The sequence below is a fragment of the Carassius gibelio genome, chromosome B19 (assembly GCF_023724105.1).
Source record: "Carassius gibelio isolate Cgi1373 ecotype wild population from Czech Republic chromosome B19, carGib1.2-hapl.c, whole genome shotgun sequence".
NCBI lineage: Eukaryota > Metazoa > Chordata > Actinopteri > Cypriniformes > Cyprinidae > Carassius > Carassius gibelio.
This window is the reverse complement of record NC_068414.1, coordinates 20577908-20601431: the sequence shown is the minus strand read 5'-3', so window position 1 is coordinate 20601431 and position 23524 is coordinate 20577908. Positions and strand designations below refer to the sequence as shown.

Genomic DNA, 23524 nt, shown 5'->3' with positions numbered 1-23524 from the left:
TGAAGTCAATGAGTAGCTCTAATGTACTGATCTGCCTGGGACAGTGCACATCTCTCTCCATCTTCCTCTGCTAATCCCATATAACAACACATACAGGCAGATATGACATCCCCATTCTGACTCTAGAAGGGGAACCTACAGTGAACATGACTTCCAAAAGCCTCTTCACAAAAACACATTCAAAGTGGGTGTTGGTGGGTCTGTTGCTTGCTGAAATTCACTCTGAAAGTTGCTCATAGAGATATTGCCATTTCACTTGACAATACCTCTTCAACTAAAGCAGATTAAAAGTTCCACCATTTGAGACCGAATGAGGACATGCATTGGAGATATGCAGCCTTAACATGCTTTTCGAATCAAATGCGTTAATGAAACGTCAATAAAGGACACTCTTAATAACAGGCTGTGCAAACACACAAACGTAATGAAAACCACTTGGGGTAAAAAGGCCATGTTATCGGTTGCATAAAACTACTTACTGATATAGCTGAAAATTGATAGGAAAATGATGAGGGACATTTCTGAAGGAAGATGACCATTAAATCTTTGGGTTAGAATGATGCAATTACATTCTGGGCAGGCAGTTACTAATAGGTGATGGAATGATGGGAAGGCAGTGGGCTTGGGTCATAATATTGATATGAGAGCATGGCTTCATAGATTAGATTTCTCTCTCTAGTCAGTCTATTACTGACAGACTCTCAGAAACGTCCTCCAGGGAAACTCCACTGCAAGAACTGTTTAAAATGTCAGTTATAATATTCGACAAACCCTAAAAGAGAGGGAAATTACAACAGAGGGACCAGATTTAATGATCATTGCAGTTCGGATTGTTAACATGCAGTGCAGTCTACAAAGAACAAGCACAAATAGATAAAAACTAATAACACAGAAAACATGCCTCAAGTTAATATTAATAGCCCTCAAGATCTATAAGCTATTAACTTTGCTAAAGTTGCAATGTGAAGAGTAAAATATCAACACACAACTTGAAAACATGAGTTAGATATTAAGTGTAGATGTGAGGTGGCATCTTGGCTCAACGATCTCAGTTCTTTGCTCAGTGTTGACATCTTTCTGTAAGGGTTGGGTACAAATATTGATTTTGTGATTATTTACCACATTCATTTAAACTAACTCGCAGTAGGGTGGACAGCGCTGTTTATTTTAATAATTTACTTTTTAATAGATATACACTACTGTTCAAAAGTTTGGGGTCAGTGAGATTTTTATTGTTATTTTGGAGAGAAATTAATACTTTTGTTTAGCAAAAATACATTAAATTCTACCATTAATTTATAATGTTAATTCTAATTCTAATTCAAATAAATGTTGTTTAAAAAATCAGCATATTAGAATATAGAATATATATATATACATTAGCATATTAGAATGATTTCTGAAGTATTGTGACTCTGAAGACTGGCGTAATGGCTGCTGAAATTTCAGGCTTTGCCATCACAAGAATAAATTATACATTAAACTAGAATTGTTTTCAAATAGTTTTCACTGTTTTTTTTTTGTTGTTTTTTTTTTGTTTTTTTTTTATCAAATAAATGCAGCCTGTGTGATAAAGAGACTTGTTTTAAAAACAATAACAAATCTTAATTACCTCAAACTTTTAAATGGTACTTAACATACATTTTTTTTTAATGAAGATTTCTGTTATTTATTAAATAAATAAAAAAAGTCCTTGCGTATATTACAAAATTAGCTGACTACTGAATTAAATGGAAAAGTAGTGAGAGCTGGAGAATTGGAATCACAGAATTAACAAACACAAGCAAATCACAGAAAGATGCCTCTGAAAGAATAACAATTTCATAACCAAATCATGCATGAAAGGTAAAGAAAAAGAGGCTGACCTGAGCACCGCTGTGCTTCCACTCCGGTGAACACACGTCACCTCCCGGGTCTGGTAGCCCACCTGCAGGTCCCAGAACTTCAACCCCTGGCGGTTTTGACGATTCCTCGTCCTCTTCTTCTTGATGAGCTCTCTGGTCTCAGGGTCCCTCATCCTTCCCTTCACCCTGACCCTATCCTTCACACGTTCTCCTTTGTTTTCCTTCACCTCCTTTTTCTCTTTGTTCTTGCGACGCTTGCCCTGGCGTTCCAGTCTGGCCTGCCGATCTCGCTTTGCTTTCCGTTCAGGTTTGGGCTCTCTGGCTTCTCGGGTCTGTCGTATAGGTGAAGCCATGCAGGGGCCCCAAGATCCCACCCTCAGACTGTGCAGGCTCTCCTCACCCTCACAGGGGCCCGGCTGGCAGGTGCGGAACTCTGTGAGGTTGGGGCAAGCTGAACCGCCAAAAAGGGGCGGGGCTAGAACCCATCGCAAGCGGTTCTGCAGACCCATCCCACAACTCTTCGAGCAGGATGTCCATGGGGAGAATTCGGACACTACGCAGTCACGTGGGCATGGGATAAGGCAGGCCTGCTCCAACCGTGGCTTGGGCTCAAAGTACTCGCAGATGGCATCTTCTGCGGGAACGCCATCCGATTTGTGCACGCAGCCCACTTCCCGCGTCTGGATGCCCTCTTCGCCCCGTGTGCACACCGCTGGCCTTGGCACGCCCACATTGCGCATAGACACTGGCACGCACTGGTTCCAGGCCCCTAGCTGCCAGTCGTACAACTCTTTGTGCCAATCGCACACCCGGAAGCAGCTCTGTTGGTTGCTGGGTCGCTCCGACTGCTGGCAGTTGGTGTGTAAAGTGGTCCAGCCCTCGGAATGGGCACACCATACCGCTCGGCTTTGACTTCCTCCCGGACCACACTCGCTGCCCATGCACCTACCCCATGGTCCTAAATGAGAGACGGAGACAAAGGAGACAACTTTACAATTCAGTAAAAGCCTCATTTGTGCTCATGCTCAATATCCAGATTGCATCCGGTTTCATTTCCTGTGCAGGTTATAATTAATGTCTGCAGCCAACATGCACTTAAGACTTTAAACAGAGTTAAAAACAGGACGTAAGCAGACACGAAGAGTCAAATGCCCATTGTTTCAATCAATATTCCTGTATTCCCAGGGACTCCATAATTCAAAACACTCTGCCAGTGAAGACAAGCTGATTTTACTGATGGATTTCACAGCGTGCCAGAGACATCTTTGTGGAGAGGGTCACAGAGTACAGGGAGAAGGAAGAAAGAAGCCTTCATGTTGTTTCAAAAATTGGTGCTTCCCGCACGTTTGCTGGTTTTGACATGACAAAAAGGCAAAAGCTCATGAATATTAAATTAAGCTGAAATTCTATTTAATGATGTTTCATTTTTTTAATGATAAAATACTTAAATAATTTAACATAAAAGACAAGAATTAATGTGAAGTTTTGACCAGGATATGTGTTCTCTTAAATGAGTATCAACAAAAATCAAAACAAATTTGATCAAAACTTGAATAAAGTATCTTTAGGAGTGCAAGAGTTTGGGGCAGTAACCTTAAACTCTATGGGCCCTATTTTAACGATCTGAAACGCAAGTGTCAAAGCGCGAAGCGCAAGTAACTTTGTGGGCGGGTCTCGGCGCTGTTGCTATTTTCCCGGCGGGATAAATGGCTCTTGCGCCCGGCGCAAATCTAAAGTGGGTTGGTCTGAAGTAGCTTCATTATTCATAGGTGTGGTTTGGGCGTAACGTGAAATAAACCAATCAGAGCGTCATCCAACATTCCCTTTAAAAGCAGGTGCGCAAGTTCCATTATGGATTGCTATTATTATGGCGTATTTACCAGGCGCACGCCAGGAGCGGTTCATAGCCGAGGAGACTGATGTTCTTGTAAGAGCAGTGAAAGACAGAGAAGTTGTGTATGGGGATGGGAGAAACCCACCCAAAATAGCGTCGGTTAAACAGGCGTGGGAGGAAATAGCCACAATTGTTTCATCGATTTTTTTCCTGGTTCTTGACGGACAAACATATTTGTCAGATGTCCTTACATAGCCTATATGTCTTGCCACTATTGGGCAAACAGGTCTGATCCTTAATTACTACAATTAGCCTGAATAATTTGTAAGCTAGATTTATGCCTATTTTTTCACATCTTCGTGGCACACCACAATGATTTCCGTCATCTCATGTGTTAATATTTTTTTTTAGTGTAACAGTTTATGATTTGCAAAAATAACTGTTGCATTTGTGTAGATTACATGAGCAAAGTGTATGCGCGTTGTGCACGCTTTACATTATGGTCAAGCATGCGCCCTTAAAATAGCATAATGAACAACGCGCAACGCGCCACTGACTTTAGACTAGGTTTTTTCTGGTCAGTGGCGCAATTGTTTAGTGGAACAGCAAAATAGCACCAGGGATTGTTTGCGCTGGAACACGCCTCCTTTTTTGCGCTGAACCGCCCAGGGAGCGCAAGTTCATTCACTAGTTTAGCGACGTACTTCTGTGGAGGGAAAAGCGCGCTTTGCGCGGGTGCAAAATAGGAATGGCACATGCGTCGGTGTACAAAGTCAATTGCGCTGGGTGCAAGATAGGGCCCTATACCTTGAAGGTACAATAGTAGTACCTAGAGTAGTTATACAGTTACAAATTACAAAAAGTGTCACAAAAATGATCCATTTTCAGAACAGCCAAAAATAATTACAATTCTATTTTCAATAGAACCTAGAGTTCCACACAGTTACTTGAGGGACCAATTCAAGCGCTCAAGTGCATATGAAATTCATACATATTTAATTTGATAACTTACTACATAAAATCTGACTACTTCCAACATTTGTCACTGTGAGTCCCTGAGACATTGTTGGACAGAGGATAGATTCATGAAGCAGCCGCTCACTATTAATGAGATAGTTCATCTAAAAATTAACATTCTGTCATCGTTTACTCACCCTCAAGTAGTTCCAAACCTGTATGTTTTACATTAGTCCATAGAACCTAAAATAATACATTTCTGAAACATGTTTTAACTGTTTTGTCCATAAAATGAAAGTCAGTGGGGTTCAGAGTCGTTTTAGACAAAAGAGTAAGAAAAAAGAAAGTCAAAAAGAATTTGAATTAGGGGTGGGAATCTATGGCTATCTCACGATTCGATTACGATTCAGAAGCCCACGATTCGATTTGATTAGGATTAACAATGCATCACAATGTTGTCATACATCCTGTACATCTATAAGGGGTGGGAATCTTCAGGCACTTCATGATACGATTCTGGGAGTCACGATCCAATTCCAAAATTATTCTTGATCTATTTTTTCCCCCAAAATAATTCTTCTGCTGTGCAAATTGATATTTACAACTTTACATCTTAAACAAAATTGCAGGTATATACTTTTTGTTTATAGTTGGAATCTCTGTATGTCAGTACTGGCTTATTAAAAACAGGAGTGTGAATCTTCACTGGTTTCACAATTCAATGCAATTCAAATACGATTATCATTAATGATAATCTCAAATTCAAGATGAGTCACATTATCAGTTTTCAATATTACTGCATGGCAACATTTCATATAAATTTTATATCAAATTTATTTAGTTAAAAATTTACTTTTTTTTTTTTTTTTTTTTTTTAACAATTACTTATTTAAAATAAGTATTGTTTAAGTGTCCGGAAGTGTTAAGTCAAATTAAGTCACCCCTAATTTGAATGAGATGAAGGTGAGTAAATAAAATGACAGAATTTTCACTTCTGGGCGCTCTATCCATGTTTTGTTTCAAAAGGATGGGTTATTTTAAGCTAAAGTAACACCCTTAAACCCCCCATTTCCTCTGCATCTTCCAATTTTTCAGTCTCTACAGAGCACTAGAGATGAAGCACACGGTCTAAAGCAGTAAATCAAAGCGAGCTGACAGATGAATGGAAATTCTGTTTGACTATTTACTGAGGTCATGAAGGAAAGCAGCATTTTATACCAAGTGATGAAGTGTTATATTGCATTTCTATTCTCATATTTCTCATTCTCATCATATTCCATAACCATCACCTGAGGTCATATCATTTGATTGCAAAGCACGGCAGAGATCTACTTGAATCTTCTCTCTTTGACTATAGTGGTTCAATGTATGCTCTGGTACCTGTTTTATAAAGTGCCTGGGCCAAGGGGTGATTTATTTCATAGAAATGAAGGCCGTTTGAAAACCCACTAGATAAGGACGAGACAGGCCGATGGAAATGTCAACGGAAGAAGCAGTGGGTTAAATTAGCCTACAGCTGCAACCACAAGGACCAGGTCAATACAGATCGATACTGACCACAAGAAACTGCTTTGGATACCACAGATGGAGCCACCACAAACCGAATGACCTCAAACACCAGAAAAATGATATTCATTTGCTCCATGCACTCACATGTAGTATTTTTACCAATGCAACATTCTGATTTAATAAAAAACTAGTGGCAAGGGATTTCTGACTTATTCCACAAGCAGTTTGTCACATGGTTAGCCACTGTAAACTCCAGTTTTCTGGGGAAATCAAGAGCAATTTGATTTTGAGGGCAAAAGGAAGATTACAATTCCACAGAAGTGAACATGTCTCAATTAAACACTCAAAACATAACCTTGTGGGTTAAGTACAAGTTAAACTCAATCAATAACATTTGTGGCACTGTTAAATATCCCCAAAATTAATTTCCACTCCTTTTCTTAAAAAAAACAAAAATAAAAAAACATAAATCTGAGTTACAGTAAAGCACTTACAATGCAAAGGAGCCAGTTCAAAAGAGTAAATATTCATTGTTTCACTTCTAATATGAGTGCCTCATTGTAGCCCAGATTTAAAAAATTTGAAGCAAGAAATTACTTTAAATTATTTATCTTCTTCTTTTACATAAAGACATAAAGACTGTTGCATTGAATCTGGAATATTCTTTAACTTGAGCTCTAGCTCACAAACAACTGCACGTGTTTGTAGAGGGAGCATAATAGAGCTCCCCAAAGAGAGCCAGCAAGACCTTCTTCAGCTGCAGGTGCTCAGGATAATTTATGAACATGTCACAGGGCGATGTGGTCATCTACAGGCCAGGGGACACCAGTGAGATGCCTGGGTGGCACATCACAGGAGCACGATAGAGTCATGCCCACAAATTTTTGAAAGAACGGAAGATGGCAAATTCATTTCCAACCGCAAAAGTTAGCATGGATGTGGTATATTAAATGAAAAGAGATGGAAAAGGCAGGAATGTGGGAATGAGTAAGGGACAAGAAGACAGATAAAAGGAGGAGGAGAGAGGTTTATGGTACATAAGACTTCTTTGTTTGTAGGCTGTTGCTCCAGCTGTTAGATCTACAGCCGCAGGGCATCAGTAAAAGAGCTCATCAATTTCCCTGTCTGCTCATCCCCCACCACTCACTGATTTTGATTATCTCCTATCACACAATCATGGCCCAAATATACACACATATGACACAAGAACTGCCCGTTAAAAGATGTAAACATGGTTTTCACTTTAATGTAACTCAGTTTCTGAAAATTCATTAAGCAATTTAGATAGTTGTGAGCTAGAAAGATGTTGTTTTGAATATTAATTGCTGCAGATAATTACAGCCATGCTGATATCCAGACCAAGAGAGCTATTGAGGGCAAGACATTGCTATTTCACAATTCAAAAAAAATTAGGAAACTTAGAATTAAGAAAGAAATTGCAATTCACTTCATCTTTTCTTTTTTCTGTCAATGAAGATAGGTCCAAATTAAACCAATGAAAGCACAATTAATTGACTCTTATAAATTCCGTATTTTGAATGACTAGGTTTCATGAGTGGTTCAATGACTTACTCATTAAGACGTTTTGTTCTTGAATTAAACTGTTTTTGACCTAATCAAGTGAGTCAGTAATTCACTCAGAAAGAAATGGTTCATTCTTGTATGAATCTGTGTTTGATTGAATCAGTTGAGTCAATGATTCAATGACTCGCTCATAAAGAAATGTTTTGTTCCTGAATTAATCAGTTTGAGACAAATCAGTTGAATGAATGACTCACTAATGAAAAACTGTTGACATGATTGGTGTACTGAGCTATATATATATATATATATATATATATATATATATATATATATATCAACCAGTTATTATCAAAAAGTGGAACAGTTTTGGAATGACTGTATTTCAATCGCAAAACAGTTATGGAACTCTTGATATAATAAATCCAAGGAAGCTTTTTCAAAGCAATTACATTTAGCTCAAATATTCTCCCATGAGTACATGAAATCCATTATACATTTAATTTAGTTTTTCATTTTTAATCAAACACAAATTCTCAAAGGCCTTCATTAGTTTAGTGAAGAGAAGCAAGTGATTGTTGAAGGTTATGAGACTTGTTTTCACATTTATGATTAGTCAGCTTTAACTGTCTGAGATGAGAAGACTGAGATGAATAGGAGAAAGTGAGATGGAGGGAGGGTGACTGCTTGTATTTAAAATAATTTATCTTTTGCATCCTCTCCCCATCCCCAGTTTGGTATTTCCTTTGGAGCCAGGTGGGCCATTTACCAGGGAAATGTAAAACAGCATGAAATGTTGCTCCATACCAGCTTGGCTGGATACAGAGGCTTTAGAAAATGGGAGCATGCTGAGCAGATGCTCTGCATTCTTGCACTCCAGACACTCACATGATGAAGAACTAGGTGAAGTCCGGGAAAAGGTCACACATTTAAACCACAGACTATTGTTTAGATAAACGCAGGATTAAAAAGTTCAAATGTTATTCCATTAAATTGCATGACATTTGCTATCAAAATAAATAAATAATAAAAAAAAAAAAATTCTCTGCATTCTCTTTTATCAGACTCTGTTTCATTCAGTGGGGAGAATAGCTGTCGAATGAGGACAGTCAGTTTTATCTACTACCCACGGAGAAATATTGAAGTTGTGCTGATAACTAATAATATCATAACCAGCTCATACTCTCACCTACACATTTAATATCAAGACATCTGCTACACCAGAGACAACCATATAGGAGTCATAAAATCTTTTATCCCTTTTTCTTATTCATATCGAATCTCTTTTTGATCACAGTAGACACACTGAGCCTTTTCTGAAGCTTGCTGCTGAGTCTATTGGCCACAAATCCCTTTACACAGACTTCTGGATTTGCTTCTGTTCCATTTCTTGGTTGAATGATAGCTGGTTACAGAACATTTTTTATGTTCTAAAGTGACTCAAGGTTAGATACAAGAGTGTCACTGATTTTGGCTAACAATGTGATGCTAAAGTAAGTAGAAGAAGTAGAAGAAGAGTAATATACTCAAACTCATATTGTTCTTCTTTAAGTATATTCAGCATGTGACCATGGACCACAAAACTTCTTAAATATGTCTTAAGATTTATATATAATCTGAAAGCTGAATAAATAAGCTTTTGATTGATTTATTGTTTGTTAGGATCAGACAATATTAGTCGAGATACAACTATTTGGAAATCTGGAAGCTGAGGGTGCAAAAAAAAAAAAAAAAAAAAAGAATTAAATGAAAATCACCTTTCAAGTTGTCCAAATAAAGTTCTTAGCAATGACTATATTACTAATCAAAAATTTAGTTTTTGATATTCTTACAGTAGAAATTAAAAAAAAAAAAAAATCTCCATGGGACATGATTTTACCCATACAATGTTTTTTTTTTTTTTTGCCTATTTTTCAGCAAGAGTATAGAGCTGTAAAACATGTGGTAACTAACTTTATTAAAACATATATATAGCATCTATAGTGACTACATTAAGTTAACTCAAGAAAAAATCCAAATCATTAGTGTATGAGGCACATATCTCATCTGTGATTTTTCTGTCCTACAGGGACGTTCAAAGACTCCTCGATCTTCAGCTGTTGAAATCAAAATGCTCAGGTTTTGATTAATCATGAAATGCCATGTAACCACTGCAACCCTGCTGCTTTCTCTGTCTGCTTTTAGCTTTTGACCTATTACAAACAATATGCTTTAAATCCAACCCCAAAAAGCTTAAATATGAAAAACATTTACTTCATGAAAAGGAATATTAATTTCAATAAATGATGCAAGCTCTTGTGTATTTGTGTACATGTAGCTGTCCTGTTCAAGGACGTTCCTGTCAAAATGAGTAACTGTTCACAGTTCAAAATGCACTGAGCTCAGTCTAGCTCTCCCACACTTTGGAGAGGGAAAAGGGTTCAGGTAAAAAGCTGAACTATTGATAAAATTAAATCTTGAATTTAAGCTAGTGTCATTCATGGAAAATAAGAGAGAAAAGGTGAGATGTATGGATGATGATGTCTATACAAAAACCATTATTCTGAGACTATTCAGTTTAAAGTAAGAGAAGCGATACTAGGAATCTAAAATGACTCATGTTTCTTTCATAAAAGTTCACTGAGTGGTAGGTGCTTTGCTATTAGTAAGAGACATTACACGCTTCATTTAGGATGTTGTGAAAATTGCATAGAGCCTGTGAAAGCCCATGAATGCATGCCAAACTGTTGTGAATATGCTCTTTTCAGCATCATCAACTGCATGGTGGGGAAGGGGTGAAAATAACTTTGAAGCATCTTATTATCGTTTTTAAGGCCATTGCTCTTTGTAATTTGGCTTTAGATGATGTCAAATTTTGATTCTAACACACATAATAATGTGTGCCAAATCCATCGATCCATTAATGGTGGTTGACAAAAGATGTAACAACACATAAACTCATGACTTGCTTCCCGTGAAACACAAAAGGAGAATTTTTGATGAATGATAATGCTGCTCTTTTTCATGCAATTATAACAAATGGAAAACTATGCTTTCAAGCTTCAAACATGACAAACTCAGCATTGCAGTAAATCATGTTTCAGCTTATTCAGGATTGAAATGACATAAGTAATAGATGTATGAGTGAATTGTCACTTTCAACCAGACTTTGAGCTGTGCTGTTGTTTCTTTGAACCCCAGTGAACTACATCCACATGTACACACACACATACAGTACACTCTTAACTCACCAAAACATATTTTTGCTCCGTTCTAAGGGTCAGTAATAACAGGCCAACTCGAAAAAGTTGAATCATCATTATTAAATGGGTTTTGAGCTTCACAATATCAAGAACATGTACTCCCATAAATCATTGGAATCAGCTAGAAAAAAAATAACAATAGCTGAATTTTGTGCGTGTCTGAAGGGTTGCATGAGTGAATCTGAGCAGTATATTTGGCCACTGCAATATATTCTAACTTCATTCAGAGAGCAAGAGGCATGATGGGATTCCTACCCCCTGCTGAATGCCATCTAACACAGACGGACACACATTTATCACTCACCACTGAGCATGTGTGTGTATGCAAGTGTATGTAAGTGGCAAGGAAAGATTGTGTCTACATAACCTCACACAGAGAGGAGGCACGGCCACCTGCTTGAGCTGTCAGGGAATGGCTACCTTTCACATCATGACAGGTTACATGAAGAACAGAGGTGCATAAAATAAAGTTCCGTAGTCTGAAGTTCAATCATGTTTGTGTGCTATGACTAATAGTAAAGAGGAAGATATTCAATAACAGAAATCTGTCATGCAACATTAAAGCAACATTAAATGCAACATTTTTTTTTTTTTTTTTACAATAAACTGACAATTTGAAAGCAATCACATTACTGCTTTCTGATTTAACTTATGACTTGAACTGAAGGGGTGTTTCACATATATGGTGTACAACTATATTATAAAACTTTATCAAATTAAAGGGGGGGTGAAATGCTATTTCATGCATACTGAGTTTTTTACACTGTTAAAGAGTTGGATTCCCATGCTAAACATGGACAAAGTTTCAAAAATTAAGTTGTACGTTTGAAGGAGTATTTTTGTTCCAAAAAAACCTCTTCCGGTTTGTCACAAGTTTCGGAAAGTTTTTTTCGAGTATGGCTCTGTGTGACGTTAGATGGAGCGGAATTTCCTTATATGGGTCCTAAGTGCGCGCTCTTCTGCCGGAAGAGTGCGCGCTCCCATACAGCAGAGCACTGAGAGGCTGAGCACAGCCTGATCAGAGCGAGAGCCTCGCGAAAAGTCACAAAAGAAGTGTGTTTTTGGTTGCCAGGGCAAGACAACCCTGCACAGATTACCAAAAGAGAAACAGCATTAAGGGACCAGTGGATGGAGTTTATTTTTACAGAGCATCAACGGAGTTGTGCAAGTGTTTTTGTTTGTTCCCTGCATTTCGGATTGCACATTGTTTATTTCTTAAGGATAATGCAGTCCCAACGAAAAAGGGTCACGATCGTGTGTTGGAACCGCAGGCGGTGAGTAAAACTGCTTCAAATATCTCTGTGTTGTTAACTTAGCTATCAGCGTGTAAGCACATCAAGTAAACAACATGCGATGTTGTCATCAAACTGCACTTTCCACATGTACAGCTTAAAAAAAAAAAAAAAAAAAGACGACATAAAGTGGAACTTAGTAATTTTCCAAAACCGCTAAGCAAATATATACAGTTTCAGTACATACCACATAGCATACCGCCTTTGCTGATGCTGCTCTTGTTAAATTTCAGCCTCTGGATCTGTGTCACATCTTCCAGACGCTCTCAACACAAAAGCCTACTGGCGCTCGTGATTCTTTAGCTCCGCCCACACGTCACGCCTCTAGGCGCTCGTGTTTTTCCGGGAAAAATCGGTACAGACTATCTTTCTCTTATAAATATAATAAAAATAAAGACTTTTTGGAGTTATGAAGGATGCAGTACTACTCTATAGGTACTCAAGATTAACAGGATATTGAGTGAAAACGAGCATTTCACCCCCCCTTTAAATACAAAATATTAAAGCGTGGCATGTGCACAAGCGTCATGTAAATGACATATGTTTACATATTTTCTTCCAAACTAATTTCACTTCACTGTACAATTAGGTCCCAATTTTTTGTGAATGTATGAAGTCAGTTCACACAGGATCATTAACATCTGACAACACAAAAGTGTTCAAATACTTGTTTTTTCTTCTGAACAGTGTATCTGTATTGGTTTTTCATTATATAATAGAAAAAAAAAAAAAAAAAACGGTCTTGCTATGTTTTGCTATGAAAGGAGGTCTGTGCCCGTCAGCTGTAGGGAACTTGCCACATCCTCCCTTTGTTCCTGACAGAACAGTAGCATTCTGTACTGTGAACTCACAACAGAGAAGCACCTAAAGCCGGACGGGTGTGACGACATGCCTGGTCAGAGCTTCAGCTGCCCACACACAAAAATACAGCATGGTACAAAGGATTCTTTTTGGCTTTTCTATCCAAACACACCCACAGTCAAACTCAAAGCAGCAAAACATCATTGTATCCATCAGTTTGTTTTTGTGGTCGTTTTCTGTATAGCATATAGATAGCCTTAACAAGATAGAGGAAGCAAATGTTTAGAGGCCATTGGCTAACTGATTCATTTTTATGTAATTTAAAGAAATAAATATCAACATTTAGAAAAGCTGATGCCTAAAAACTATTTAAAAGCCTGTTTATTCATTAGTTCAGATAGAAAAAAACTAGGTCACAATGAGAAACTTTCATATAAAAATGAATCATCACAATAAGAGAAACTTTCAGATTTAAAAAAATGGCTTAACATCTCACAGTAATAAGAAAGTTTTATATAATAATGGCTTACCGTTTCACAATAATAAGCTTTTGCATACAGTAAACTTCTTAAAATATTATAATAAACTTTCAGATAATGACTTAACATCTCATGATAACGAGAAACTTTAATAAAACAATGACTTTAACACCTCAGGATATTGAGAAACTTTCTGATGCTAATAAACTCTTTTAATGATAAACTTAAAATAATGCAATACTATAATGACATTCTAATGTTTCTCATCATTAGACAAAGTCATAATTATTAGATTTTTTTGGGGTAACACTTTAAAATATGTTATTAATTAACATTAGTTAACTATGTTTGTTAACATGAACTAAAATTTAACAAAACTTCTACAGCATTTATTAATTTAAGTTAATGTTAATTTCAGCTTTTTACTAATGCATTATTAAAATCATAAGTTGTTTTTGTTAACATTGGTTAATGCACAGTGAACTAATATTAACAAACAATGAATTCTTTTTGAAACAAATTATTTTTATTAACTAATATTAAAATAACTTAATAAAAAAGGGGGGAAGTAGTGGCTTAATGGTTGGAGATTTGGACTTATAATACAAAGGTTATGAGTTCGAGTCTTGGGCCGGCAGGAACTGTAGGTGAGGGGAGTGAATGTACTGAGGTGCCCTTGAGCAAGACACAGAACCCCCGACTGCTCGCCGGGCACCGCGGCATAAATGGCTGCCCACTGCTCTGGGTGTGTGTTCACAGGGCTGTGTTCAAAATGATTAAATTATATAGGCTACAACAAGGTTTAATCTGGCCGCAAAGAAACAAAACCGTGGTTGAAGAGGTTATCCCCGAAACATTGCGCAATACGGAAATATTTGTTAAGTGTGTTACTTATCTTTGTCAACCTGGCAACCCTGTGCACACGCTCTCTTTCCACTATAAACACACTTGTTTTCTGAAAACACCTGTTAGCTTGCAGTTTAGCGATCACCACTTCAATATTCTATTCTCAGAACATTTGTAATTCATCAAGTGTTTATTTACATGAGAGAGTGAGAGTAAGAAAGATGGGGGGGGGGGGCGAGGCTGTGCACATATGAATTACCTCCGTTTTGTCACATTTCTCTATTAAAAGTGAAGCTGTGGCTTTCATTCTTTTAGGAACAATGATGTTACCAGCTCCCTGTTGAGAAAGATAATGTAGCTCTAGAGCGATTAAGCTATTTATAGTTTATAAAAAAATATGCGGGGCAGTGCCAAAATGTTTTTTCCTGGATGTCTGATTGCACGCAAAGCGTGATCTGTGTGAGTGACTGAGCGTGTGTAAGACACAGAAGACAGCGCATTAGTTTAGAACTCTTCTTATTTTATTTTTAAAAAGTAGAGAGTGCATTCATTTGTGCAATGATAACGTACCATCAATGTTAAGATGATTTTTTAATATATATTAATATGAGTACATTAGAATATATACATTTATTAGAATGAGTAAATTATTATTTATGGGCTTAAAAACAAAATGCAAACAATCAGAATGTTGTACCTGGTACAACAGGGCCCAATGTAAACATTAAACTGGCCCTAAAGTATGCAGTGTTTCATGAACACCTGTTTTACTAAATTCAGTGCAGTCCTGTATCGTGATATGTATCGTATCGTTTTCCGGTTTATGACAGGGTTTTTTTTCATGCATAATCGGGTGTACAATGCTGGTTGATATTCCAAGACGTGCTTGCGGCTAAGGTGCTGGAGCAAATTGCTCGTGTTGCCGCCTTTGGCGACAATTTTAGCCCGACAGCACTTGCATAAAATGGATGTTTGGTCGATGTCGGATTTTTGGAAACCAAAAAACCTCTAAACAGCAGACCCGGCTCCTCTTTTTGGCTGTAATGCCTGTTTCACACTTAATCTGCCTGCAGTGATTTGCAGTCCGCAGCATTATTATTTTTTTATTTTTTTTTTATTTTTTTTTCAGCATTGTAAGTCTTTTATCACAGAACAGTAACAATCTTTCATATAGACATTAGTTTAAACTCAATAAATATAAACAACGCATTATTCATGCATTTTACTCCTAGGTTTGTATAATAAGCTGCTCAAGCAAGCGGCAAAACATTTAAACACAATAATTAGCCTACTTTTCTTATTGAAATATTTAAAATTAAAACACCACAGACAGAAACAGTCTCGTGCATTTTGCATTTAAATTTTTATCACAAGCAATCCCACGGGTCTTAATGAACTTTGTTTTTCTGCTTCCATAAAAGGGAACATATATATATTGTTTTCCTTGTTTATCTAAAAGTGCTCTTTTTCTTGTTTTAAACCTAGCCAAAAACCCATGTGACTGCGTTTCCATGTCAATCCATGTTCATTTTTCCCGTGAACAATGCACTTTCACTTTAATTCAGCGCCTGCATTATATACACCGGTATGGCGGTATATTCAAAATTAACATCGTAACGAAAATATTGTATCATATCGTGACTTTGCTGGTGATGCACAGCCCTAGTGTTCACTGTCTGTGTGTGTTCACTGCTGTGTGTGTGCACACTGGATGGGATAAACGCTGAGCATGAATTCCGAGTATGGGTCACCATACTTGGCTGTGTGTCACGTAACTTTCACTTTCATAAATATTGTAATAAATTGAATGTTCATTGCTTGTTCATATTAGTTAATACATTCATGCTAACAAATGAATTGTAAAGTGTTACCCATTGTACAACATAAGTCAGAACTATGAGTCATTAAGTCATAATTTAAACAAATTATCTCAATGCAATAAATAAGATTCAACATTTAGCATCGGTGCATTGGCATAAAAGTTAATGATGCATCAATTTTAAAAAGTGTGCATGGGCTACAAGTTGGCATTTGTATCACGGTGCATCATTCCTAACATGTTTGCATAGTAAAAAACAAATTTATATATGTATAATTTTTAGTAGATATGCTATACATTCATTATTTAGAAAGCGACCAATATTTTATATGTAGATTGATTTCTCCTCTCTACACTGTGTCTCTAGAGTGTTTTCTCATCACCAATGTTGCTACGTGATTATGATGTACAGTATCACAACACTATGGAGACTAAAGCATTAGAAGTCAGAAGAGTTAATTTATGATTTGCTGTCTATCTGAAGCAAAGAAATAAAAGCAATCAAACTGTGCCATACTGAATTGCACAGCATCATATATATATATATATATATATATATATATATATATATATATATATATATATATATATATATATTTATATATATATTTTAGGGGTGTAACGGTTCACAAAATTCACGGTTCGGTTCGATACGATACACTGATGTCATGGTTCGGTTCGGTTCGGTACGTTTTAGATACAGCAAAATGTAAAAATTTAAAAACATCTCAACTTTTCAGAATGCCGCAAGCGCACCGCTGGTCATGTGACAAGAACTAACCAATCAGCTTCATCCTTTCCCGTAACAACGTTGAAAGCTCAGCCAAGATGAAGGAACAGCTGATCATAGTTGTATATGGATTGCAATTTTGAAATAAATTTAGTAGCAGAGCTACTGCAAGCGATTTTTAGAGCTGCAAATCCATTTATCCTTTGCTGAAATTTCCGCGTCTTCATGGAGAGAGCAGCACGTCATTGTTGCTTAGCAAAGGCAGACGCCCTTTTAGGCACGATATGTGAATGGCTCCTAAGGCGCTCGCTCACTCAGCACGTGCTGAAGGCTCGTTGCAAAATGTCTAATGCATTTAACAGACCAGAAATAGAAGATCCTCCAATAACCAAGAGGTCTGGTATTTGGGTGCACTTTGGATTCCCTGTAAGCCATGGTGATGATAGAATGAATGGTAAATAGTAAGGTCTCATATCCGCGACTATAATGTAAATGTAACGTAAATTAAACCTTTTGCCCTGTTTGAGTCAGTTGGAAATGTCTGTCTAAATGCTGCAGGGATAGTTGTGTGTATGTTTCTTCTTTTTTCGTCTTTTCCCAGATACTGACACACTAAGGTGATGTCGGGTTAAATGAGTTGATATGTTTCAAGTATTCCCACTGGTGTTTTTTTTTTTTTTAATTCCTGCTGGTGTACCCTATTGTCATGTAGCAGATGCGACAGTTGTTTTTTTATCCACCACTCCCTTGCTATCACGATTATAGCTTACACGGAATCCAAAGTGCACTCAAACACCAGACCTGTTGGTTATTGGAGGATATTCTATTTCTGGTCTGTTAAACGCACTGGCCACCACGAACCGGAGGACTGTGCATGAACTGCTCGCTCACTCAGCGCGTACTGAGTGAGTGAGCGCCTGACTGAGTAGCCTAACATAAACATAAAAGTTGGTGTTTTTTTTTTCTTCGGGGTTGTCAGGGGCATTGCCTGTTACGTCGTTTGGGTTATTGGGCTACCTTGTTGAACGCATATCATTGTATTTCACTTTTTATTTTCAAATATAATTAATCAGTTCAACAAACCGTTCGGTACATAATGCGTACCCCGTACCGAACCGAAAGCCTCGAACGGTTCAATACGAATACGCGTATCGTTACACCCCTAATATATATATATATATATATATATATATATATATATATATATATTTTTTTTTTTTTTTTAATGCATCGTATTGCATTGAATCACATTTTGTTGAATCAAATTGAAATTAGATCACACTGCAGTGTAATAATGGTGAATCGTATCACATCAATAGCTGCTTCTTATGTATCTTTAACCCATTTAAGCCCACCGGCAACTATAGATGCTGCAGTTTATAGTTGTAATTTTCCTTTTGTAAGTATTTTTCTAGATGTTATCCATGTTTTATTTTTTCAGTGGCATGCAAGCAAACAAAGTCCTCAAAATTAATTAAAAAAATTTAACTGTCAGTAATAAAAAGCAAACGACAAGTACAAAAGAAAAGATACAAATGAAACAAACTATGATTTAATGTTTTTATTTTTTATTTTATTTTTATGCAAGTCTCAAGCAGTGTGATTATTTCATTTATTCACTATACTATTTATTATTGATGTCTCATTTCAGTTTTAGTTTGGCTCTAGTTCTGTATTTATTGCAGTTTATATGAAAAGGTTCATGTAGTGTAGTACAGCCTACAACAGAAATGAATAATCAAACGTAAAATAGAACATAGCCGTTTTTACTTTAAGAGCTGTATGGATCCAAATTACTGTTATAAACGTATTTTCATTCACAGCATTTTGACACATTTTGGCATGCACCTAGAGCTAAAAGGTGACTTCACATGTCCGTGTTCTTTTCCGTTGTAGGTCATTTTACGTAAGTCATAACCATCAGAATTAAAACAAAAAAAATCTTGAAATATTTTAGTTTGTGTGCAATTAATCTAGAATATAAGAAAGTTAGCTTTTTTAAATTAAATTAAAAAAATAAATAACTTTTCCATTTTCCATTTTTTTTAGATACACCTGTATATCCCAATATATACAATCATACTTATGTTTTGTTTTTGTTTTTCCTCGAAGACATCCTTCTTTGTTCTTTGTTGAAAATCTTCGCTCACTCTCCATTTAAAGTAAAGTCCCAAGTCACACAGTGTTCATTGTAAACAGCTGCTGTTATCTAATTCTAACAGAAGAATAATCAAATTTTGGAAGGGTAATTAAGAAGAGACTTGCAGCACAATGAACAAGAGGCAGTAGGGCTCTGGAGGAGACAACGCTTTAACTGATCTACAGAAGCAAGTTTTGAAGTCATATGTTGGATGCCTTGAAGATGTTCTGAGTTGATCTTGCACAGTGTGTACAATTATCTGTTAAAAATCTACAGAACTTTACACAGAATTGGAAAAATAATACTAAAATCAGAAATTTTATTCCACCTTGCAGCATTCAAAGATCCTTTTGAGATACAATAGGCTTCAAAGATCTGTTGTCAATCAGCAAAACAGCAAATTCAATTATTTTGTGGGCAGCAGACATAGATATACATCAGGAGACAACAGGAACAAAAAGCAAGAGATGGAGAAACCGCAAAAATAAAGACAAACAGACATGAAGAGTGAAAGAAAAGGAAGTGTGAAGGAAATCTTTCAGGATGCATGCCCTTCAGATTAATGACATTAGTAAGAGTACGGGCAGGGGGTGGAGGGGTTTACATGATTGGATTTGGCTCCAATAAAGACGAGAGAGGTGCAAAGAGAGAGAGAGGGGAAAGAGCAATGTAGACCGCAGGGGTCACGTCTGCCAGCATGTGGCCATGTGGAGGGGGGAGAGTCAGCAGGTTTATGGGCACCACAATGCTACTTTGATTAACATCATGTTCACGTCACATCTACATACACTGTAATCCATGATCTAAAATAAACCCTCTTTTTCATCTTCACCCCTCTGCTTCAGTCTGAAAAAGGGGGACAAAAGGGTAAAATTGAGTCAAATCAACCTAACTGTGTAATTAAATAATCAATTTAATTTCCCTCTAAGACAACATTTCCGGGCCTTGTTCTCTTTGGCTGTGGCAAACTCATTAGTCCTCAGTTTATTGCTAGGATTGCGAATTGGACTTGACAAATGCTAATACTGCAAAAGCAATTTCACAGTAGGGCTATGCGATTTGGACAAAAAAAAAACCTATTGCAATTCTTTGATCAATTTTGATTTTAACGATTTTGACACACATAGACAAGCTTTACAGTCATAAATGCATTCAGTGTGAATTTGAAACATATTTACAAAAGAAAACCAATAAGAGCTCTATCAGAAAGTTGCAACATGTCTCTAGAACAAACATAATTTAAAATAATAACAAGTACAAAAAAATTAAGGTGTGACAAAATGTCTAGACATAATATATTATATATATAGCTATATTATATATATAGCTATATATATATATATATATATATATATATATATATATATATATATATATATATATATATACATTTATATATAGCCATGCATTGGCATTGCTCCCGAGGTACGACGTTATTTTAATGACAAATATTGTAGCATGAAAGCACATTAATATAATGCGCGAGCATGAATCTCTACACTTGCATGCAGATTTCTCAAAGAACCAGATGTGCGCGTACTTAAAACGTGTCTCTCCTCTAGCTCAAACTATGTCCTTTGCACTCACAAATCTCTCTATGCTCACGCGCTAGATAATAATAATTTCCGCACCTTTCTATTTTCTAACCTTTTCTGTTCACATCTTTCACATCTTTTACCATGTGCAGTTTGAACACTCTGATCCATTAACATGAGCACAGAAAAAATACGTACCACAGATGGAGTGTGTGAACCTGGCGTTATGTATGCCTGTCCTGTTCTCACGCTCCATTTAGGCGCGCTGCACTCTGATTGGTTCTGATACCAGACACCAGGTTCAAACACAGTTCTACAGAGGCCTTAGAGCCTATACAAGGTGTCTGAGTTTAAGATCACACCGCTGGGGATCAGAACATACTTGCCTGCTAAATTCAGCTTAATGCACAGAATAAAAGTGCAAAAATGTGCCTCTGCACCATGAGGTAAAAAGTCTCAATAACCTTGGTTGAAAGAATGGATGCTATGAGCTGTGTCCCCTCAGGGGCAACACCCACTGTTTTCTACAACTCTGGGCGGGGGTGAATTATTGTACCCCGCTCCTGTGAGAGTAGATCTCTCCTGACTGGAATCTCTCATGGAGAGCTGTCGAGGAGTATGATCAGATCTGAGAACCATACTCAGCTAGGCAAGAATGGGGCCACTAACAACAGCCGAATCCCATACCAACGTACTCTCGCTAGAACTCCCTGCAACAGAGCAATCGTGGGGAAAGCATAGAGACGAAGCCTCTGCCAAGTCTGCACCATAGTGTCCAGTCCCAGGGGAGCTGGATGAACTAGAAAGAACCAGAGGGGACATTGCGATGTCACCTAAGTTATAAAGAGGTCCACCTGAGCCTGGCCAAACATTTTCCATATCTGCTTCGCCACCTCGTGTGCAGGACCCATTATGATACATTTGGGAGTAGTTTCCATGCTGCTAAATAATCGACTAAGGGAATCAGTCTCTCGAGAGTAATATATTCTAAATAAACTACAAACATAAACATATATACATTTATTTTGTCCTTACATTCTTTCTTGTAACTCTTCCTTCTCAGTCACACAGCTGACTGAGAGGCTTATTATGCAGCTCAATATGCAGGCCTTTGTCTTCTCAGGTGTAAATCACAATGATATTCATGATAGTTGACACCTACTTGCATATGCCCTTTCGAAACAAAAAGTGTCTTAGAAAATATAAAATCAATCAATTGTTTTCTGAGAGTGAATAAACAAGATGATTTTCACATCATTTTGAAGCAAAAAAATCTAGGCTACAAGCTCCAGGTTTGACAGTCTTGTGAACAAATGTTCTGTATGTGTTTTATGACCTTATTTCATTGACTTCTAAATTTTCGCTTTTCACTAACCATGTATAAACATTGTTTTCTCAAAAACATAATCATGTACATACATGCAATTTACATATTGTAACCCAATTTTTTTCAGTATTTAGCCATGTATATATTTAGAAGCAACTGAAAAAAGCACAAAAGTCAGGGCATGTCAAAACTTCTCCAGGCCCCCAAAACCCCCTAGACCTCAGAGGGTTAAAGTCATTCAGGTTTATAACGACAGGAGGGTGAGTAAATTAAGATACAATTTTACTTTTAACTATCCTGAGGTTATAAGGTATTTAAAAAGTTAAATCAATGTCTATTTATTTTAAAATTCTGTAGACCTAGAAAACAAACCAATGACCTGGTTGTTGCAAGTGCTATTCTCTATCTATTGCGCTATTATGTGTGTTGCTCCATTTGGAACTTCAATGTGTTTATTTTTGGGAAATACATACATTTGGATGTATAGTGACAAATTACAGCTACAATTACTTTAATAGGCTGCTGATTTCTATTGTTCATTATGGAGACAATGTTGATGGCAGTTATGACATTGACAGTCACGGTGATGGTAGCGGTAATCATAATGACTTTTGCCTTGAAGATGATGTTGATGACAATTTTAGAAAAGCAGCTGTATTCTGTGATGATTAATAAATCAGACAAATCTCAAGATAGACTGCATTTCTAGAGATGTGTTTGTTAAGATAGTAAGATTCTGTTTTCTTGCGGTCAAGTCAATTTTACTTTTTTATGCTGAAAACTGTATGGCAATAAAAATGTCAAAAACTAAATTTTTAGTAACCTGCACAAAGTACATTCATCGTCAGAATAAACTATTTTCTCAAAGTAGAAGAAATATTACAATCAAATAAAACAATGGCAATGAACTCTGATATGTACAGGGCTGTAGATAACAATAGTGAGATCAGCTCAAAATGACAGAAGAACAAGGAAAGGGAGAACTGGAAAGAGTGGAGAGACAAGTCTGCCAGTGGATTACAGTCGGAACATATTGGAGAGGATTTAGTGAAATTAAAGAAGCAGAATGGATAAATAGAGTACTAAAAAAAAAAACACATGTTGGAACTCAATTTACACATACATGCAGACATATCTGAGAAAATCTGGAATTTTAATTGTGTTTAAACCTCAAGATTAATAATACAATAATAAAAACATATTGTTAAAAAAAAATATAAAACAAAGAAAAGTAGTGACTATAAATTGTGACAATGACTGAAAAAAGTTTCACTTCAAAGTATATTAGATTTATAGATTAAAGTGCCCTTAGTATGGGTAATTAAAGGTTCATGTTTTGGTTTTGGGAGTCCCCAACAACAGGTTGACATGCTTTCAAGGTCAACCTTACTTGTTCAATGACTCCCAAATGAACTGCTCAACGATACATTTTTACAAACCCCTCCTTTGTGTGATGCTTATCTGTGGTGATTGGTCCGATTGGACTCATTTCCATTTCAACATGCCTGAAATACCTGATAAAGCAGTGTTTGTGAGCGCAGTGCTGTTTTGTCTACAGAGTTACTGGGGAAACCAGTAGTTTTACCCACAGATACATTACATATCTGTTTTTACCAATCCAAAAGCGGCATTTTCATTCAGACCTATG

General features: G+C 36.8%; 1 protein-coding gene across 2 annotated transcripts in view; it reads right to left on the bottom strand.

Annotated features, from left to right (window-relative positions):
* Positions 1-23524, bottom strand: part of LOC127978928 (thrombospondin type-1 domain-containing protein 7A) — a 110058-nt gene that overhangs the window by 63079 nt on the left and 23455 nt on the right. For both annotated transcript variants that reach the window (XM_052583944.1, XM_052583946.1), the window contains exon 2: positions 1866-2802. In XM_052583944.1, coding sequence (XP_052439904.1) covers positions 1866-2802 — 937 coding nt within the window. The remainder of the gene's footprint in view (positions 1-1865; positions 2803-23524) is intronic.